Source organism: Eurosta solidaginis, chromosome 1 (assembly GCF_040869045.1).
Source record: "Eurosta solidaginis isolate ZX-2024a chromosome 1, ASM4086904v1, whole genome shotgun sequence".
Taxonomy (NCBI): domain Eukaryota; kingdom Metazoa; phylum Arthropoda; class Insecta; order Diptera; family Tephritidae; genus Eurosta; species Eurosta solidaginis.
The window spans coordinates 78,717-97,623 of record NC_090319.1 but is presented as its reverse complement, the minus strand read 5'-3'; the positions used below and the strand labels follow the sequence as shown (position 1 = coordinate 97,623).

The 18,907-nt window shown below is 40.6% G+C and overlaps 1 protein-coding gene across 7 annotated transcripts in view; it reads right to left on the bottom strand.

Annotated features, from left to right (window-relative positions):
- Positions 1 to 18,226, bottom strand: part of LOC137245895 (uncharacterized) — a 152,679-nt gene extending 134,453 nt beyond the window's left edge. For 2 of the 7 annotated variants that reach the window (XR_010951416.1, XM_067777090.1), the window contains exons 1-2: positions 17,661 to 18,175; positions 4,438 to 4,860 (exon numbers count right to left, since the gene is read on the bottom strand). Coding sequence is in view for 4 of the 7 variants with exons in the window: in XM_067777090.1 (XP_067633191.1) it covers positions 4,438 to 4,844 (407 nt within the window). In the remaining 3 variants the exon portion in view is untranslated. Of the gene's footprint in view, positions 1 to 4,437; positions 4,861 to 16,757; positions 16,838 to 17,660 lie in introns of those variants that run through there. The other 5 variants (XM_067777102.1, XM_067777103.1, XM_067777097.1 and 2 more) reach the window with 5 other exon arrangements.
- Between the last annotated feature and the right edge of the window lie 681 nt (positions 18,227 to 18,907).

The following is an 18,907-nucleotide window of genomic DNA, read 5'->3' as shown; positions in this document are numbered from 1 at the left end:
CCTGCTGTCATCGAGCAGAGTCAGCGCATACGCGCCTTGGCAACCACGCTACCGTTGGCAGTCATAATTTCGAAATAGTAAAAGACCTCGTTTATTTGGGAACCAGCATCAACGCTACCAACATCAGCACTGAAATCCAGGGAAGAATCAATCTTGCCACTAAATGCTACTTTGGACTAGTAAGGCAATTGAAAAGTAAAGTCCTCTCTCGGCGAACGAAAATCATACTCTACAAGTCACTTATCGTACCCGTCCTGCTATATGGGGCAGAAGCATGGACCATGACAACAGCAGATGAAGCGGCTTCGGGAGTGTTCGAGAGAAAAGTTCTTCGAAAGATTTATGGACCTGTACGTGTTGGCGATGGCGAGTACCGAACAGATTTAATGATGAGCTGTACGATCTGTACGCAGACATCAACATAGTCCAGCGAATTAAAACGCTGCGCTGGCTAGGCCATTTTATGCGAATGAAAGATGATGATCCGGCCAAGAAAGTGTTTCTATCGGAATCCGCCTATGGAAGCAGAGGTAGAGGGCGGGCCCTACTCCGTTGGAAGGACCAGGTGGAAAACGATTTAAACTCCCTTGGTGTGACCAATTGGCGCCGGTTGGCAGAGCGACTGGCGCGCCTTGTTGGACGGCCATAACTATTTAGACGGTTAAGCGCCAATTAAGTAAGTAAGTAAGTACATTAAGTAATAATAATACTAAAAGCCAGAAATAATTATGTAGGTACTAGGTACTAGTCCTCACACTACTCACCAAACTAGGGCGTTGATTAGACAATTAAAAAAACGTTGGGCGCGTGAAATTTCTAAAAATGTGAGGCGTAGCGTAAACTAATTAAGGTTCAGTTGGTCTTACTTACGACTATCAATAGAAATCTTACGCGCCCGACGCTTTTATTTAATTGTCTGTAACTTCCCGATAAGCTACAAGCTTGAAACTTGGAATGTAGTTCAGAACCCGATAACAATGCAATAATAAGAAAAAAATCGCCGCTAGGTGGCGCAAGGATCGAGATATTCGCAAAATTCGCATTTGTGGTCCGATTTGGCTCATATTTGGAACACATAATACATGCAAGAATAGAAATCGATCTGTGAAAAAAAAATCGCCGCTAGGTGGCGCATGGATCGAGAGGCGTAGCATAAACTAATTAAGGTTCAGTTGGTCTTACTTATGACTATCAATAGAAATCTTACGCGCCCGACGCTTTTATTTAATTGTTTGTAACTTCCCGATAATCTACAAGCTTTAAATTTGGAATGTAGTTCAGAACCCGATGACAATGCATTAATAAGAAAAAAATCGCCGCTAGGTGGCGCATGGATCGAGATATTCACAAAAATCGTATTTGTGGCCCGATTTGGCTCATATTTGGAACACATAATACATGCAAGAATAGAAATCGATCTGTGAAAAAAAATCACCGCTGGTGGCGCATGGATCGAGATATTCACAAAAATCGTATTTGTGGTCCGATTTGGCTCATATTTGGAACACATAATACATGCAAGAATAGAAATCGAGCCGTAACAAAAATAGCCGCTAGGTGGCGCATGGATCGAGATATTCACAAAACTCGCATTTGTGGTCCGATTTGGCTCATATTTGGAACACATAATAAATGCGGCCACCGTGGTGTGATGGTAGCGTGCTCCGCCTACCACACCGGATGCCCTGGGTTCAAACCCCGGGCAAAGCAACATCAAAATTTTTAGAAATAAGGTTTTTCGGTTAGAAGACAATTTTTCTAAGCGGGGTCTCCCCTCGGCAGTGTTTGGCAAGCGCTCCGGGTGTATTTATGCCATGAAAAGCTCTCAGTGAAAACTCATCTGCCTTGCATATGCCGTTCGGAGTCGGCATAAAATCATGTAGGTCCCATCCGGACAATTTGTAGGGAAAATCAAGAGGAGCACGACGCAAATTGGAAGAGAAGCTCGGCCTTAGATCTCTTCGGAGGTTATCGCGCCTTACATAATTTTTTTTTTTTTAATACATGCAAGAATAGAAAGCGACCTATGATGCCCGATTTGGCTCATATTTGGAACAAATATTGCATACAGTCCGGTAGAAGTGACATCAAAATATTTTGGAGTTGGAGGAGGGACAAGCATACGTGGCGCAGAGTCGAGTAAAGTCTTTGGAAGGATTATGTATTGAGGACTTAGGTTGTAACAAATTGTCAGGAAAGAGTCCTTGTAATAATGAGTCACTAAGTGAACTAAATAGAATGAGATATAATAGGCAATTAAATAAAGACTAAAAACTTGAAAATAAAATAATTAAAAAAAATTTTTAAGTTAAACAGTTTTATTGAAAACAATACTTACATTAAGTAGTAATAATACTTAAAGATAGAAAATAATTAGGTAGGTCCTAGGTACTAGTCATCACACTCCTCATCAGTCTAGGGCGTTGATCAGACAATTAAATAAAAGCGTTGGGCGCGTGAAATTTCTAAAAATGTGAGGCGCAGCATAACCTGATTAAGGTTCAGTTGGTCTTGTATATGACTATCAATAGAAATTTGACGCATCCAACGCTTTTATTTAATTGTCTGATCAACGCCCTAGACTGATGAGGAGTGTGATGACTAGTACCTAGGACCTACCCAATTATTTTCTATCTTTAAGTATTATTACTACTTAATGTAAGTATTGTTTTTAATAAAACCGTTTAACTTAAACAATTTTTTTTAATTATTTTATTTAGTATTATTGCATTGTCATCGGGTTCTGAACTATATTCCAAGTTTCAAGCTTGTAGCTTATTGGGAAGTTACTTAAATCATTGTGAATGATGACAAAGTGTGATCTCTTCTGCATAAACGTCAAAATTCCAAAGTGATTGGATCACCTGATTCGTATTTGACTATCGCTGTCTCATTCTGTATCTCATTCTATCACCCGCTGAAGATAGGCGCCGCCATATTGAACAGCCTGTCAAAACGCTGAAAAGTAGCCATATTGAACAGCCTGTCAGGCAGTTGACAGATAAGAGATCACACTTTGTCATCATTCACAATGATTTAAATTTCAATTACAAAATTGTGTTCGCTCGCTACACAAGAGTGAGGCTAAATAAAACCGTTTAAAAACACATACATATGTACATGTTTGAGTTCAAATGGCGACTCCTATTATAATTTTTTGGAAACTTTAGAAAGAGGCGTGGTACCGTCCACTTCTGCGAAAATCAAATTTTCAAATATGTTTTAATAATGCAGCTCCATTAAGGAAATCCCATGTGTGGGTTGAAATGGCGACTCTTAATTTAATTTAATCTGCAAACTGATTACTCTTCTCCTGAAAAAAATTAACGAAATTGGTTAAATACCCCATTTGTATATAAAAGATGTGAAAAGGGATCTAAGGCAAATATAATGGGCAAAATAGTTTTATATCAATGCTGTTTTACTTCCAAAATACCACTATTACCAGAAATTGGCTCAAATGGAAGAATTTGTTTATCGTGAAAATACTTGGTACCCTTGTTTCCGTTATAAAGAGGAATATATCTAATAAAATAGGACCAGATCGTGTAAAAAATACATCCACTTTTGATAATACTTAGTTACAAAAAACGTGTAAGGTGTTCTAAAAAGGGTTTTTCGTTCTATCTATGCTTAATGGTTTTTGTAACTTTTTATTAACCCACAAAAGGTACTTTTGGATCCATTTAGTATTTTTACCATCTTACATAAGAACCGTATCGATTTATTAAATATGTCCATAACTACTTTTCTTTTATAAGCAGCCAGTAGGATCAAACTTGGGCACCATTATCAAAAAATTAACGAAATTGGTTAAATACCCCATTTGTATATAAAAGATGTAAAAAGGGATCTAAGGCAAATATAATGGGAAAAATATATTTATGTCAATGCTGTTTTACTTCCAAAATACCATTATTACCAGAAATTGGCTCAAATGGAAGAATTTGCTTATCGTGAAAATACTTGGTACTCTTGTTTCCGTTATAGAGGAATATATCTAATAAAAGTGGACCAGATCGTGTAAAAAATACATCCACTTTTGATAATACTTAGTTACAAAAAACGTATAAGGTGTTCTAAAAAGGGTTTTTCGTTCTATCTATGCTTAATGGTAACTTTTTATTAACCCACAAACGGTACTTTTGGATCCATTTAGTATTTTTACCATCTTACGTAAGAACCGTATCGATTTATTAAATATGTTCAGAACTACTTTTCTTTTATAAGCAGCCAGTAGGATCAAACTTGAGCACCATTATCATACATCTCTTGCGTAATAAGCTGTATTCCATCTTTTTGTTCCCTGGATTACTACAGTGCACACTGCACACAGATTAAGAGTGAACGATTTTCATGTAGAACGAACAAGTTTTAGATTTAGGCCAACATTTTTAACCGTATATAAATAAAAAATGGGAATATGTATAGACTTACTTGCAGTAATAGAGCCGGCCTTCCTTGGCCACGTGCACAGTCCAATCCTCTTTTAGGTTTTCCTGAAGTTCCTGCAAATTGCTCTCGATTTCTTCCCAATTTCTGGCACAACCCAAAACCTCCTCCGATGTACTGCCCAATATCGCTAAATATCTTGTAATGTCGTTAGGGGGTACACTACAACTACTGCAATTTTCAATCATAGGCGATGAGGAATTTGTGCCTCTTCCAGGTGTTGTTACATGTTCTGTTGCTAGCGTACTGTTAGTTGTTTCTATTACTGTTGTGTTTTCCAATTTATTTATGTTATTGGCGGCTAAGTTCGGAGATGATAGTCTTGTTAGATTATGCGGTGTGGTATGCATTGGATATCCATCGCTGTTTGAGCGCCCCGAAGGCAGTAACATCGTTGACGAGCATTCGCTAAATATAATGGGAGTAATTGCATAATTAACCATTGCACATTTTTCTCGTTTTCGTCTGGAAGATTTGTTTTAATCTTGTTTTACTTCCTGTTTTTTTTTGTTCTTCTTTTAGTTTCGGCAAATAATTTAACAACAAATTTACCGAACGAATATACCTGGGAAAAAAATTATTTATCAAGAACTTCCGGACGAATAGCCATTTCCTTTGTATAAATCTCAATTCTCGATATTTGCCAAACTTAGAAATTTCATAATAAGAAATCTGTCTCAAAGATAACCAAAACGGAAGCAATTTCCATTTCATCTCAAGTCAACACTTCTAAAGTTGTTTTGTTTTAAAAAACCTTCGGTCTCAACTAATAAACAATGCTGCAATGTTGAAAATTAGCGTTTTCTCCAACTTTTGATAATTGTTGCTTTGTTGTTTATTGGCTATTATTGACCCACGGACGCACAGGAGTAGTCTCCACTACACATATGTATATATACGCTTTTCACAATTATTACAATTTAGCTTGACTTCAAATCAAGACATCCTTGATTTCAAACCGAAACATCCATCCCTTATTCACAAGTCTGTTCCGGTATTTCAAACTTATCCATAAACAGGCAGCAAAGTCGATAAATGCCCGGCGGCCTCATGCTCAGTGTCAAATACCCGAAACTCGCAGTTCCTCTACTGCAGTCTTCCCACGAAGACAGTCATCACTCTAACACAACTTCGATTTGAAGACCGCAATAGGTTTAACTCTTACTTATCAATAATTAGCCCAATGTATGTACTGCATGTAATCTGTCCACACATTGCACCAACAGTTCAATTGCAATGCTTCTACCACCAATGAAATGAAATGAAAAAGGATATCGATAACAGTGTGTGAGGGATCACTCCTATTAGCTGGGGCGAAGCACTGCTACAAGAAGAAGCGCAATGCTCGATTAACTTTCTACATCTGCTATCACTGACTTTCAACTTAAAATAATATAACACCCGAAAGCAGTGTCCGGTCAGAATTGTAAGTCCAAGGTTGTAAGCCCTGCTCATGAGCTATGCAGCCCCGCGCTTGGTTCCGCTCCTTTCCTGCATGTGCAACTTCGCCTTCTTTTAATCTGGCACAATCTGATTGTGACGTCTACGATGGGATGCGGCCTTTTTACCTAGCTCATCCATTTTTAATTTCCATGTGTTTCCAAAATCCCACGGACCCAACATATACTTCTCCCTATTCCGATTATTTCTGGGCATTGCTTTTACTTTAACACACTTTTAGACTGTGTCAAAGATTTTGAAAAGGTCTAGTACTACGAGTACTGTTCTATGGTGGGGTTCTTAGGTTAGGCTGAACTCGCTGGTCCGTTTGGACCTCACATAAACTGAAGGAGTTCATGTTGTTACAAGAAGTTTGCAAAACGACCAAATTGAGAAACCCTATCAGAAACCAATACCTATGTTATGAAATAACTCAGTTTTTTGGCAAAAACAAGAAGCTTTCTAGGACCTATGCTACTTAAAATAAAAAATTAAAAAAAATAAATGTAAGGCGCGATAACCTCCGAAGATATTTTAGGCCGAGCTTCTCTTCTAATTGGCGTCGTGCTCCTTTACATTTTTCTTACAAATTGGCTGGACGGGTCCCACTTGTTTTATGCCGACTCCGAACGGCATCTGCAAGGCAGATGAGTTTTCACTGAGAGCTTTTCATGGCAGAAATACACTCGGAGTGCTTGCCAAACACTGCCGAGGGGTGCCCCGCTTAGAAATATTTTCTTCTAATTGAAAAACCTTGTTTCTAAAATTTTGATGTTGCTTTGCCCGGAGCGTGAACCTAGGATCTTCAGTGTGTGGGTGGAGCACGCTACCATCACACGACTACGCCTACTGAGGCATTCCATATGAAAAGATAGGTCGATCTCTCCGATTTTCTTCAAATTCGGAAGAAATGTAGTATTTGACGTCTAGAATAGTGTGTGAAAATATTTTTTTAAAATTTTGAATATTTTGGATTTTATTGACAGTTGAACTTTTGAAAGCTTTTCTTTGAGTTAAAATATCTTTGAAACTATTAATTTTAGAAAAAAAATTTTACTACAAAAAGTCTTTAAAATTATTGAAGTTTATAAAAAAAATTTTATTTTCTCAAAATTTTGAAAAATAAATTGATTGAAAAATAAAATAAATTTTTTTTCAGTGTAAAGTAACGAAGGATAGCACCGATTCTTTTTAAAAAAAATCAGAAAGAAACTTGAATATGTTCTTAACCTACCCTTCAAATTTAAAAGACTGGTTTTTTTTTGTTTTCGAGAAAAAAAATTTGAAAATTTTATTTTGAATAAATCTATGATTTTTACGCACAGTAAGTTTGTGATACACAATTTTTTACAAAGAAAACTGGCAATGTCAATTGGGGCGGACAGTAGGGAGATTGGTGTTAGAGGCGTAGGTTCAACATTACAATTGAAATTGAATCCTTCGTGGGCCAGGGTGACTAGTGTCTCCTAGCAGTTGTTTGATAGGATGTCCCGGTTTGTGACAGTTTAACAAAAACTGCCTGTTCAGCATTTCGTTTTGCTTTTTAATGTTGAGCTCCTTGGCCTCACTATGCAGGTGGGGATCGGGGGACAGACAGGCCTCCAAACTTTTTCAGTATGTGTTTTCAAGACTAGGCGACCAAACTGGTGACGCGTAGCTCATGTGCGGCCGGTCAATTCCTTCGTACGTGTTTAGCAACGTTTCTTTTCTTTATCTTTTCCACATGTGCTGCCCGCAAGCGACTTGGGGATTTTGTTGCGGCCTTGTACTTTAGATACAATTTCAGTGGCATTCGCCTTGAAGGCCAGAGTATTATCGAACAATACCCCTAAGATCTTTGTGTGACGTTACTGAGAGTCGGTACCGTGACACTATCGACGTGAACGTCCAATATTTGAGTCATCTGTTCTTTCCACGTCGTAAACAGAATAACTCCAATATTGAATAATGGAAAAATTGCCTTTATTAAAACACTTCACAATAACACTTATACTTTGCAACTAGCTGGCTTAACAACCAAACTGATTGATATCTCAAATGAAACTGATTTTTCGCCTCCACTGTTGTCGCCCTTTTATACTGTCCTTGTTGGTTATTTCTAGGCTTTTCTAATTCCAGAACTTACTAGTTAGTTATAAATTTCGCAGCTACAACTACAGATGTATAATTTTTATAGCTTCTCTCATACCCCGTGCGCTTGTATGTGTGAGCGACACTTCCACAATCACAATTGCATACCTTTAGGAGCATTTCAGATAAGATATCTGCATGTGATTGTGCGTTGCTTATACGCCGGGTGCACGCGTGTGTGTAGACATAATGATTGAGTTATTAATGTGAATTCACGTCACTGCTTAGCATCGGCCTAGAGATGGCAGTACCCCTTAGTGCCGCCAACATTCGTAACAGTTCTATCGCCGAAGGCTATGGATACTTTGTCATTGTGTTTTGTTGGATTGGACAAGGATTTGACGGTTGGCATCAATTTACCGGCACCAGCAGAGAGTTTTCAGTTTCATAGATGCTCCTCCCATTTTGTACGTTTGTGTTCATTTACCAGTCGCATAATATCCAAGTTGATACTCCTAACATGGGGGTCTGTATGGTCGATTGTCTCGCCAGGTCACGTTCTCATGCTAAGTTTGCAGCTTCAGCCGGGAAATGCGGTATGATTTCAGGTATTCTACAGGCCGGAATAAAGCCTGCAGGGGCTGAAGAGATATCTTTGCGGAACGCACGCTCGCCTTGCCGGACATCAGTGGGGATGGAGAGAGCAGCAAAAGATTGATTTGTGAAGGTTGTGTAGCCTTCTCAGTTAGCTTTTTTGAAATTAATAAAAGTCCGCTTTTCAGAGGTTATAAAATTGGCAGGTCGCTGTATTGAAAGGAGTATGGACAGGTGATCAGCTAAAGTAAGCATCGGTTGCCATTTAACGCAGTTTGTGAGCACTGCGCTGACGATAGAAATATCTGGGGAGCTGTGAAATTTACCTGCTGGGCAGCGTTACTGCTCAAAGGTGGCAGAGGTACGATTGAGAGTCAACCGCGAAACGTCATAGGACGCGAACAGCAGGGAGCCACAAAGGTTTTGTTGAAATTTCGAGACGACGAACGTTAGGTGTCAACCCAGAATAGCCCGAACGGTCCAACCATTATTTACACGTGACACAGTGGCAAGAGTATGACCGTCTGATGTAAATCCTTTTCCGACATATCCCACTGCCTGGGACCGGGGTTAGGTTCAATACCTTGTTGTTTACTTGCGTTTTGGCAGCAGAGTTCAACGATTCGTCGGTCGGACGGTTGGCATTTCTAAGCCCGGACCATCTATGATGGTGGCATCGACCACGGCATGATCTGCTTCGGACCGTTGTCACGATCACAAATATTCTAAGCTGGCATACGGGGCACATATTATGGGGGACTAGGAGTTGATTACTCTTTCTTACGCGAGTGCGTGTGTCGGAATTTGAGCGCCGTTTGGCGCGAGCGACAGCGAACAGTTGATGTGGCCTGCTGGGCAGCATTTCTGCTAGAAGATGGCGGAGCTGCTCCGAGGATGACAATTTGTGGGGCAGAAGCCACAAATTAAATAGGGTTATACAGTGAAATGATAGCCCTTGTTCGGGGGAAAAGTCCCGATTCGCTCCGGTATATAGAACCGACTGCCGTGGGAAGCGAAGGAAAGTCCAAACAAGCCACTTTGCGTACTTTTTCTGAAATGCGCTTCGTTTCTCGCTAGGTTAGAGTGGCCACCGGTGCGAACACCAGTGCACTTAGGCCCATAAAGGTCCCGTTGTGATACCACGTGGATCTCTCCCCAGCCAATAGGTCGATTCAGCAAACGTCAGGAATTTCTTATGTTCCACGTTAGCCAGATCACAAAGATCGTCAAAAAAAAAAAAGGAGATACCAGAGATTTATTCCTCTTGTGTCAAGGACAATCGCACAAAAAATGCTTGACTATTTCTATCTCCTCTTGGTCCTTGCAGCTTCTGCAGAAGACATTATAGGGAGCACCCAGCCGTTGTGCATACCGCGCGGATCTGTCCCCAGCCCACAGGTCGATTCAGCAAACGTCAGGAATTTCTTAGGTTCCACCTTAGCCAGATCACAAAGATCGTCAAAAAAAGGGAGATACCAGAGATTTCTTACTCTTGTGCCAAGGACAATCGCACAGAAAATTCTTGACTATTTCTATCTCCTCTTGGTCCTTGCAGCTCCTGCAGAAGTCATTATAGGGAGCACCCAGCCGTTGTGCATACCACGTGGATCTCTCCCCAGCCAACAGGTCGGTTCAGCAAACGTCAGGAATTTCTTAGGTTTCACCTTAGCCAGATCACAAAGATCGTCAGAAAAGGGAGATCCCAGAGATTTCTTCCTCTTGTGCCAAGGACTATCGCAAAGAAATTCTTGACTATTTCTATCTTTTCTTGATCTTTGTACCTCCTGCAGAAGTCATTATAGGGAGCACCCAGCTGTTGTGCATGCCTCCCGGCTTATAGTAAGTCCAACCACCAGAGATATGTCCCCCCTTCCAAGAAAAAGCAGACTTCTCGTGCATCTCGCATCCCATTCAGGTCACACGAGCTTTGTGTGGTAGCAGGATTCAAGATTGCTCCATCTCACACCCGCTTCCCTAATGAAAATCCCTTTCAGAGCTTACAGGTAGCAAGCGGCATGTCAATCCCTTCCTCTTTTCTCACTGTTATGGAAATCAATTTTTGCATTACAAATGTATGTATGTAGAGCTTTTGCCTTCAATTAATGCAAATAACGCAAAACGTAGCTGTTGTTGTTGTTGTTGTTGTAGCAATGCTCGCCCCACCCAATAGCCGCGACCGATCACAAATTGTCATCAGTATCCTCTAACGGGAGTCCAAGGAAACTTGCCGTTTCAACAGGGGTGGACCATAAGGAAAGGGGTGTTTGAGGCGTTGGTTCCACATTACAATTAAAGAGATGGTTGGTGTCATGTGGGGACACAAACGTAGCTCTGAAGGGTTGGTAGAAAATTCAGGTATCAATTAAGATTGAGTTTTTTATGATTAATGCGGTGGACCATTCACACTTAAATGTTTAGTTTTGTTTGTAATATACCATACACTCACACTAAAGATACCCCCCCCCCCCTCAGGGGTTAGGGGGTCAGAATATACCCACGGTAGGTACGCCTGTCGTAAGAGGTGACTACAATACCAGATTCAAGGGGCTGTGTAGCGCAACCCTTCTGGTTGCCAGCGCAAAATACAGCTTCTCCAAACCCAATTGTCAACCTCACCTATCCGCGGAGAATCATGTTTCACGAGCTCCTCATGGAACTTGGGGTGGGGAGGGAGGGATGGTCTGAAGGTTTATTGTGGCCATATAAATCGTTCACGAGATGGTCGGGCTAGCACCTTAATGGTGCTGTGTTACTGGAGCGTACCGGATCTGTATCCGGCAAAGAACCATCACATCGATAGCACTCCCCAAAGCCTTCGGGGAGCAACCTTATCGCTACAACAACAACAACAACTAAAGGTTTTCTAACATCTCAGCTTAAAATAATTAATGTGACAATAAATTTTTAATTTGCTCTCCTTTCTTGGCACTTAAGACATGCAAAAAGCATCAGCGGCAAAATGACTTCAATGAAAAACGTGTTTATTGAAGAATTTATTGAACTAAATAAGACCGTTTTAACGGTTAAGCGCCAATTAAGTACGTAAGTAAGTAAATTAAATTGAATTAAGTTGAATAAAATAAAATGTGATAAAACAAGTAAAATGAAATAAAAATAAAATGAATTTCACAAAATATAATCGCTTAAATATAATCAGACCACCTTTCTGCATTGGCGGCCATAGTCCGCACTTATAAAATATTAGATACCCTGGCCGGTCCACCAATGGGGTGGGAGCAAAATTAAATCCGTGCAAAATGCTTTTGTACACAAAATGTTTTCAGTGTACAACTACATGAAAATTGCCAACTTCAACTGCAATTACGTCTGGACAGGGATACAATTTTTCTTTTCCGCCTTCGGGTTAGGTTAGGTTGAACTTGCCGGTCCATTAGGACCTCACATAGACTGAAAGAGTACGTAGTGCTGCCAGAAGTTTATTTAACGACCAAACTGAAAAACAGTATCAAAAACCAGGACCCATGTTATAAAATCACTCCGTTGTTGTTGTTGTTGTAGCAGTGATTCGCCCTACCTAAAAGCCGCGACCGATCACAAATTGTCATCAATATCCTTTAACGGGAGTCCAAGGAAACTTGCTGTTTCAACAGGGGTGGACCATAATGAAAGGGGTGTTAGAGGCGTTGGTTCCACATTACAATTAAAGAGATGGTTGGTGTCATGTGGGGACACATTACAAGCGGGGCATACATTTTGTATGTCGGGGTTGATTCTGGATAGGTAAGAGTTTAACCTGTTACAGTATCCAGAACGAAGTTGAGCAAGAGTGACACGCGTTTCCCTGGGGAGTATGCGTTCCTCTTCCACAAGTTTTGGGTACTTTTCTTTGAATACTGGATTCACCGGGCAATTCCTGACATAAAGGTCCGACGCCTGTTTGTGGAGTTCACCGAGGACCTGCTTGTGTTTTTTTGCTTCATACGGCTGGGTTCTCAAGTGCCGTATTTCCTCAAAATGCTTACGGAGATGACTCCTTAAGCCCCTAGGCGGTGTTGGCTCATCAATCAGATGTCTGTTTGGATGCCCAGGTTTCTAGGTATTCAACAGGAACTGTTTGGTCAGCATCTCATATTCTCGCCTCATTATGTAGATGGGGTTCTGGGGACATAAGAACACAGCCCGTGGCGATTCTGAGAGCAGTATTTTGGCAGGCCTGTAGCTTCTTCCAGTGGGTAATTTTTAGGCTTGGCGACCATATGGGTGACGCGTAGCACGTAAACGGCTGGCCAATTGCTTTGTATGTAGTAATGAGCGTTTCTTTATCTTTTCCCCAAGTACTGCCAGCAAGGGATTTGAGGATTTTATTACGGCTCTGGATTTTCGGAACAATTGCGGCTGCGTGCTCACCAAAATGTAGATCCTGATCAAACGTCACACCCAAGATTTTGGGGTGTAGGACAGTCGGTAGCGTAGTGCCATCGACGTGGATGTTCAAAATGGTCGACATTTGGGACGTCCATGTTGTAAATAAGGTCGCGGAAGATTTAGTCGGTGATAATGCCAGGTTTCGCGAGGCAAAAAAACTAGAGATATCAGATTAAACAAAAGTGGTGATAGGACACCACCCTGTGGCACCCCTAGTTTAATTCTTCTTGGTTTTGATGTTTCGTTTCTAAATTGCACCGATGCCTGCCGACCACCCAGATAATTTGCGGTCCACCTTTTAAGACATGGGGGAAGGGTAGACCCTTCCAGCTCTTGCAGTAACGTCCCATGGTTGACCGTATCAAAAGCTTTTGATAGGTCTAGCGCTACGAGTACTGTTCTATGGTGGCGGTTTTGAATTAAACCGCAATTTATCTGGGTGCTGACGGCATTTAGCGCGGTGGTGGTGCTATGGAGTTTTCTGAAGCCATGCTGATGACAGGCTAGATGCAAATTTGCTTGGAAGTAGGGGAGCAAAATGGCTTCAAGCGTCTTTGCTACTGGCGATAGGAGGGATATCGGACGATACGACTCACCATGCCCGACAACAACTCACCTGTTAGCTGGTTTCCCAGGCTTTAGTAGCGGGACCACCTTGGCCATTTTTCGGGTATGACAGAGGTGGAAAGAGACAGGTTGAAGACATGTGATAAGTATTTGAAACCCTCTTTCCCTAGGCTTTTGAGCATCGGCATGGCCATGCCGTCTGGACCCACTGCTTTGGATGGTTTAGCGTGACCAATGGCATCTTCAACCTCTCTGGCGGTGATGGTAATAGGTGACGCGCTGAATTTATGTTTAGGTGCGTGTCTGTTGGCCCTCCGTCTATCTTTGTCGACCGCAGAATGCATTACATGCGCTCGCGCATTTTTTCGAATCCGACAGAACTTTATCGCCGAAGGCGATGGAAACTTTGTCATTGTGCTTAGACGGATTCGATAGGGACTTTACGGTGGACCAAAGTTTACCCACACCGGCAGCGAGGTTACAACCTCTTAGGTGCTCCTCCCATTTCCCCCGCTTGTGTTCATCCACAAGCAATCTGATGCGTTGGTTTATATCCCTTATTTGGGGGTCGCCTGGGTCGAGCTGTCTTATAAGGTCACGTTCTCTCGCTAAATTTGCGGCCTCCGCCGGGAAGTTGGGCCGAATTTCGGGAATTCTCCAGGCGGGAATGAAACGTGCCGAGGCGGAAGCAATGACCTTGCGGAAAGTACACTCCCCTTGGCGGGCATCAGTCGGGATAGGTAGGGCAGCAAAGAGGTTGTCTGTAAAAGATTTGTATCCGTCCCTCTTTCCTTTTTTAAAGTTTATGAAAGTGGGTTTTTCTGTAACGATGAAGTCGGCGGTATGCTCGAACGAAATATGCCAATGTTACCATCGGCTGCCAGTTGACGCAGTTTACGAGTTCTGCGCTCACGATTTAGATATTCGTCCTCTTGGCAAATACTAGAAGCTTTCTAGGAACTATCCCACTTTTTGCTTCTAGATCTGACAACTAACACTCCTAACAGAGGGAGTCTTAGCCTGGAAAGCGAAGGGTACGAGCACAAAATGTGTCCAGTCAGAATACCCGTCATGAGTATACAGCCCCCTCTTTTTAATGACAGAAACAACTTTGTTAATCTAAGGTTGTAAGACCTACACATAATCGTCGACATTTTGCAGCCCCGCGCTTGGACCCACGGTTTTCCGCTTGGTCGATCATGTGCACCTCACTCCCAATCTAATTAGGACGTCTACGGGGCAAGCTTCAGGGGATGCGCGCTTCTTAGCTAGTTCCTCCACTTTTTAATTCCCATCTATTCCCATTAATACGGCTGCAGTTTAAGCTATTCTCTTCCAGTGTTTCCACTGCTTTAGTAACAGGCTAATTCTTCTGCTTGAAAACGCTACAGTGATCTGACAGCTTGTAGGATCTGTTTATTTCCGGATCAGCACAGTATACCGCAGACCCTACTCCACAACTTTGGAGCCATCTGTGTACACATGTATCGCCTCATCCGCCATTTGAGCACCCTTTCACCAACCATCCACCTCTATTGCGGCTTTAAGAGCCCATTCGAAGCGCAGATACCCGCCTTCAGGTTATTTCTGCCGAGGTCAATACGCGCCTCTTGACACCTATCCCTATATTTTTGGACGCGTGTTAGCAGGCGACCCTTGTTCTGGACTTCTACCAATAATATTTTTATTTCAATAATTTAATTTTTTAATTTTTTTAAATTTGTTAAGGAGTATATAATTTGACTTTTTTAATTTTATTTTAGTTCAATTCAATTTGATTTATTTTAATTTAATTTAGGTTATAAAATAAATGAAAGACGCGATAACCTCCGAAGATATTTTAGGACGAGCTTCTCTCCCAATTTGCGTCGAACTCTATTTTAAAATTTTCTTAAATTGGCGGGACCGGACCTGCTTGTTTTAGGCCAACTCCGGACGGCATCTGCAAGGCAAATGCGTTTTCACTGAGAGCTCTTCATGGCAGAAATACACTCGGAGTGATAGCAATTTAATTTTATTTTATTCAACAAGTATCTACGAATGTATGTAGATTTTTCCGCTTTGCATATAATCAAGGCTAAAATCCGCGGCACAATGACATTTTTCATAAGGAGTTGCCAAGTTAAGACAAATCTATGCTAAGTATGAGTAATGGAAGCTTTAGTTCTTTATCTTCGACGTTGGCAGAAAAATAGGCACAGGAGATTTGGGTGGATTAGATTACGAGAAGTCATGGCGGAACGATACAAGGTGGCAGCATGGTTACATACCTACAAACATATATAAAAATTCTATGTACTTTGTTTTTGTAAATTCGATGGAGAAATGTCAAAATCGTACTGCGCCGGAAGTTGATGTACCAAATCAAATAAAAAAGTTTATAATCAGCTGTCCCATGCTGCCACCTTGTATCGTGCCGCCATGCGAGAAGTACAGATTCCGTCCGTCGGCATGCATCAATCACTTGAACACAATTTTGCTTAGAGTTGTGCTTTTTCGTTCATTTCAGAGATTCGAATCTTTCGTTCTTTTTCTGATGAACGAACAAGTTGTTCTTTTTGTTCATCTGTTCTTTTTTTTTCAAGCAAATTTGATCAATGCTGCTCGCACCCGCGAAAAAAGCCAACAAGTATAGATGGGGGTGTGTATGCAGCAATGCTTTGTGTAGGTATATTTAAATGAGTAATGAATAAATAAGGTAATATATGTATATATTCAAGTTTAATAAATGTAATGATTAGTTTCTTATAAAACATGTTTTTCATAAATAGTCCATACATATATTTTTGTAGCAGTGTCACACAAAGATGACCACACATATCTTTAGTGTAAGTGTCATCATCGACATTCGTGCTCACTGTGAATTTCTGCGTATGTATGTATGAATTTACAATGTTCGCGAACGAGAAGAGAGAAAGAATAACATTAGATAAAACGAACTAAAAGAACAAATGAACTAAAAGAACAAAAAGAACAGAAATCGAAGATCTAGTTCACTTGTTCAGTTGAGAGACCCGGTCAATTGAACAAGTTCAGAACGAAATGACCCAACTCTAATTTTGCTTGATTTACTGTAACCACGAAATCCGGCGATTTTTTGCTGTCCCGTAAAAAGCCATGCTTAATTTGGATTTTTCGCACATATACGAATATTTCCCAATCAGGTTTCAATTTAGACTTGTACCACACAATATATTTAAGTTAAAAAAATTAACTGAAGAAACGCGTACGATTTGACCCGTACTCACCGTGGAATGCTGGCCTGCCACAGCACTTTAATGGTGATTTCGTTTCAACAAAAAATGCGCTTTTTTATTGCCTTCTCATCCTTTTCAATCGCAATATAAAGGCAAAACGTTAAACGTGTTCGTGGTAATAGTCTAGTTGAGGGGTCGACTGCTAATACGCTACCAAAAATATCGAGAGAGGTGTCAAAAGACGCGTATTAACCTCGAGAACAATAATCTGAAGGCGGAAAAGAAAAATTTTATCTCTGTCCGGAGATATTTGCAGTTGAAGTTGGCGATTTCCATGTGGTTGTTGTTGTGTTGTACCCACCAAAAAAATTGTGCATCACCGTGGCGGTAGCCACGGTTAAACCACACACCCGGACGTGGCATGGCGTAGCCCAGGGTTATTTTTTATAAGCGCGGCCGAAGGCCGCCAACGCCGAAAGGTGTTCTGCGCAAAAATACTATGGATCCGACCCGCGGTTTCGGAGGTACCCGCGGGTCTTTTTTCGGTTTTTCGTTAATATCTTTTGAACGCGTTAATATTTTTATTTTCCGCCTTCGGATTATTAATACTGATGTCAAGACGCGTCTTTTGACACCTCTTTCGATATTTTTGGTAGCGTATTAGCAGTCGACCCCTCAACTAGACTATTACCTTTTATTTGACAAATAATTTTTGCTAAATTATTTGTTTCCTGTAAACTTGACTATGTTAGTTAAGGGTTGAGCATTGTGGATTAGTATGGTACACAATGCGGTTGTGTACAAGAATGTTTTGTTGAAACGAAATCCCAATAACATTCATCATATTCGACGCAGATATGGCCCGTGCCACCGCCCATACTCCCGCAATTGTACATCACTTCGGTTCCGTCATCACAACACAACGATTTTTTTCTTTTACTTCATTTTACTTACACAATTAAATTAAATCAATGTGCATAAACAAATAGGAGGAACCAGCGTTTAATAATGGTATGCCAACGCTTTATCGTTTATTTGCACTCGTTCATTCCATTTGCTCCGCTGAACCCGCTCAAAGACTACGACCACAAACTGGCATAGCCTTCCCCTCAGTGATCAAAAAACTTGTCTGTGGGGCAGTCTGTTTCAGATTTAAACATAGTTCAATGGGGAGCTAGCTGTATGAAACGATAACGCAGCAGGTATCCGTATTTGGTGGGTACACCTTAAACATGTACCTACCGCACGAATCAACATAAATTCCGAACCTACACATTCACATAAACCCACACGCAAGTACACGAAGATTTAGCTTTGTTGGTATAGGTAAATTTATATATTTTTTGTTTTAGTATATTTTCATTCTTTATTGTATTTTTAACTTTATTAAAATTGTTATTTATTTACTTGATTTTCTTAAATAGTTCACCGCTTGCCGACTACTACGTTCGTATCAAATCACTCTCGCAAGGAAACTGTTTGCTCCACTCCCATCATTCAGCTACATATGTGCAGTTGCTCCAAACCATGGCGCAACGATACAAGATGGCAGCATGGGACAGCTGATTTTAAGCTTTTTTTTTATTTGATTTGATACATCAAAATACGGCGCAGTACGATTTTGACATTTGTCCATCGAATTTACAAAAACAAAGTACATAAAATTTTTATTTATGTTTGTAGGTATGTCACCATGCTGCCACCTTGTATCGTTCCGCTATGGCTCCAAACAATGTTCAAGAGAAATGGAGCTCTCAACGCCAGTGTTGCCAGAACTTTTTTAGAAAAAAAGCTAGATGGCAAAACAAATAAGCTAAAACCGAAATAAAAATTTGTAGGGCTATAAAAGCTTAGAGTTTGAGACAACTTTTCAAGCGTTTGATAAATTTAAAAAAATAATGGTTGGTGTAAAAACCTCATGTATTTAGTAAAAACTTTAAATTAATTTGTATTCCAATTGTTTGAAAATGAATTACTACAAAAACTATTTTAGTGCTTGCAAAGTATGTACATATATCACAGTGATCTTCATCACCTGAAAAGTTAGAATAAATATTTAAGTTGAAGAGTAGCGTATTTCGTGCACGCAACGTCAAGGTATTCACTTTTTCGTAAAATGGTTTAATGGAGAGACCAGACCCAGTGTTTTGTCCTCAACAAGTATTACTTAATGTCTCTTAAATTAAGTATGTGATATCAAA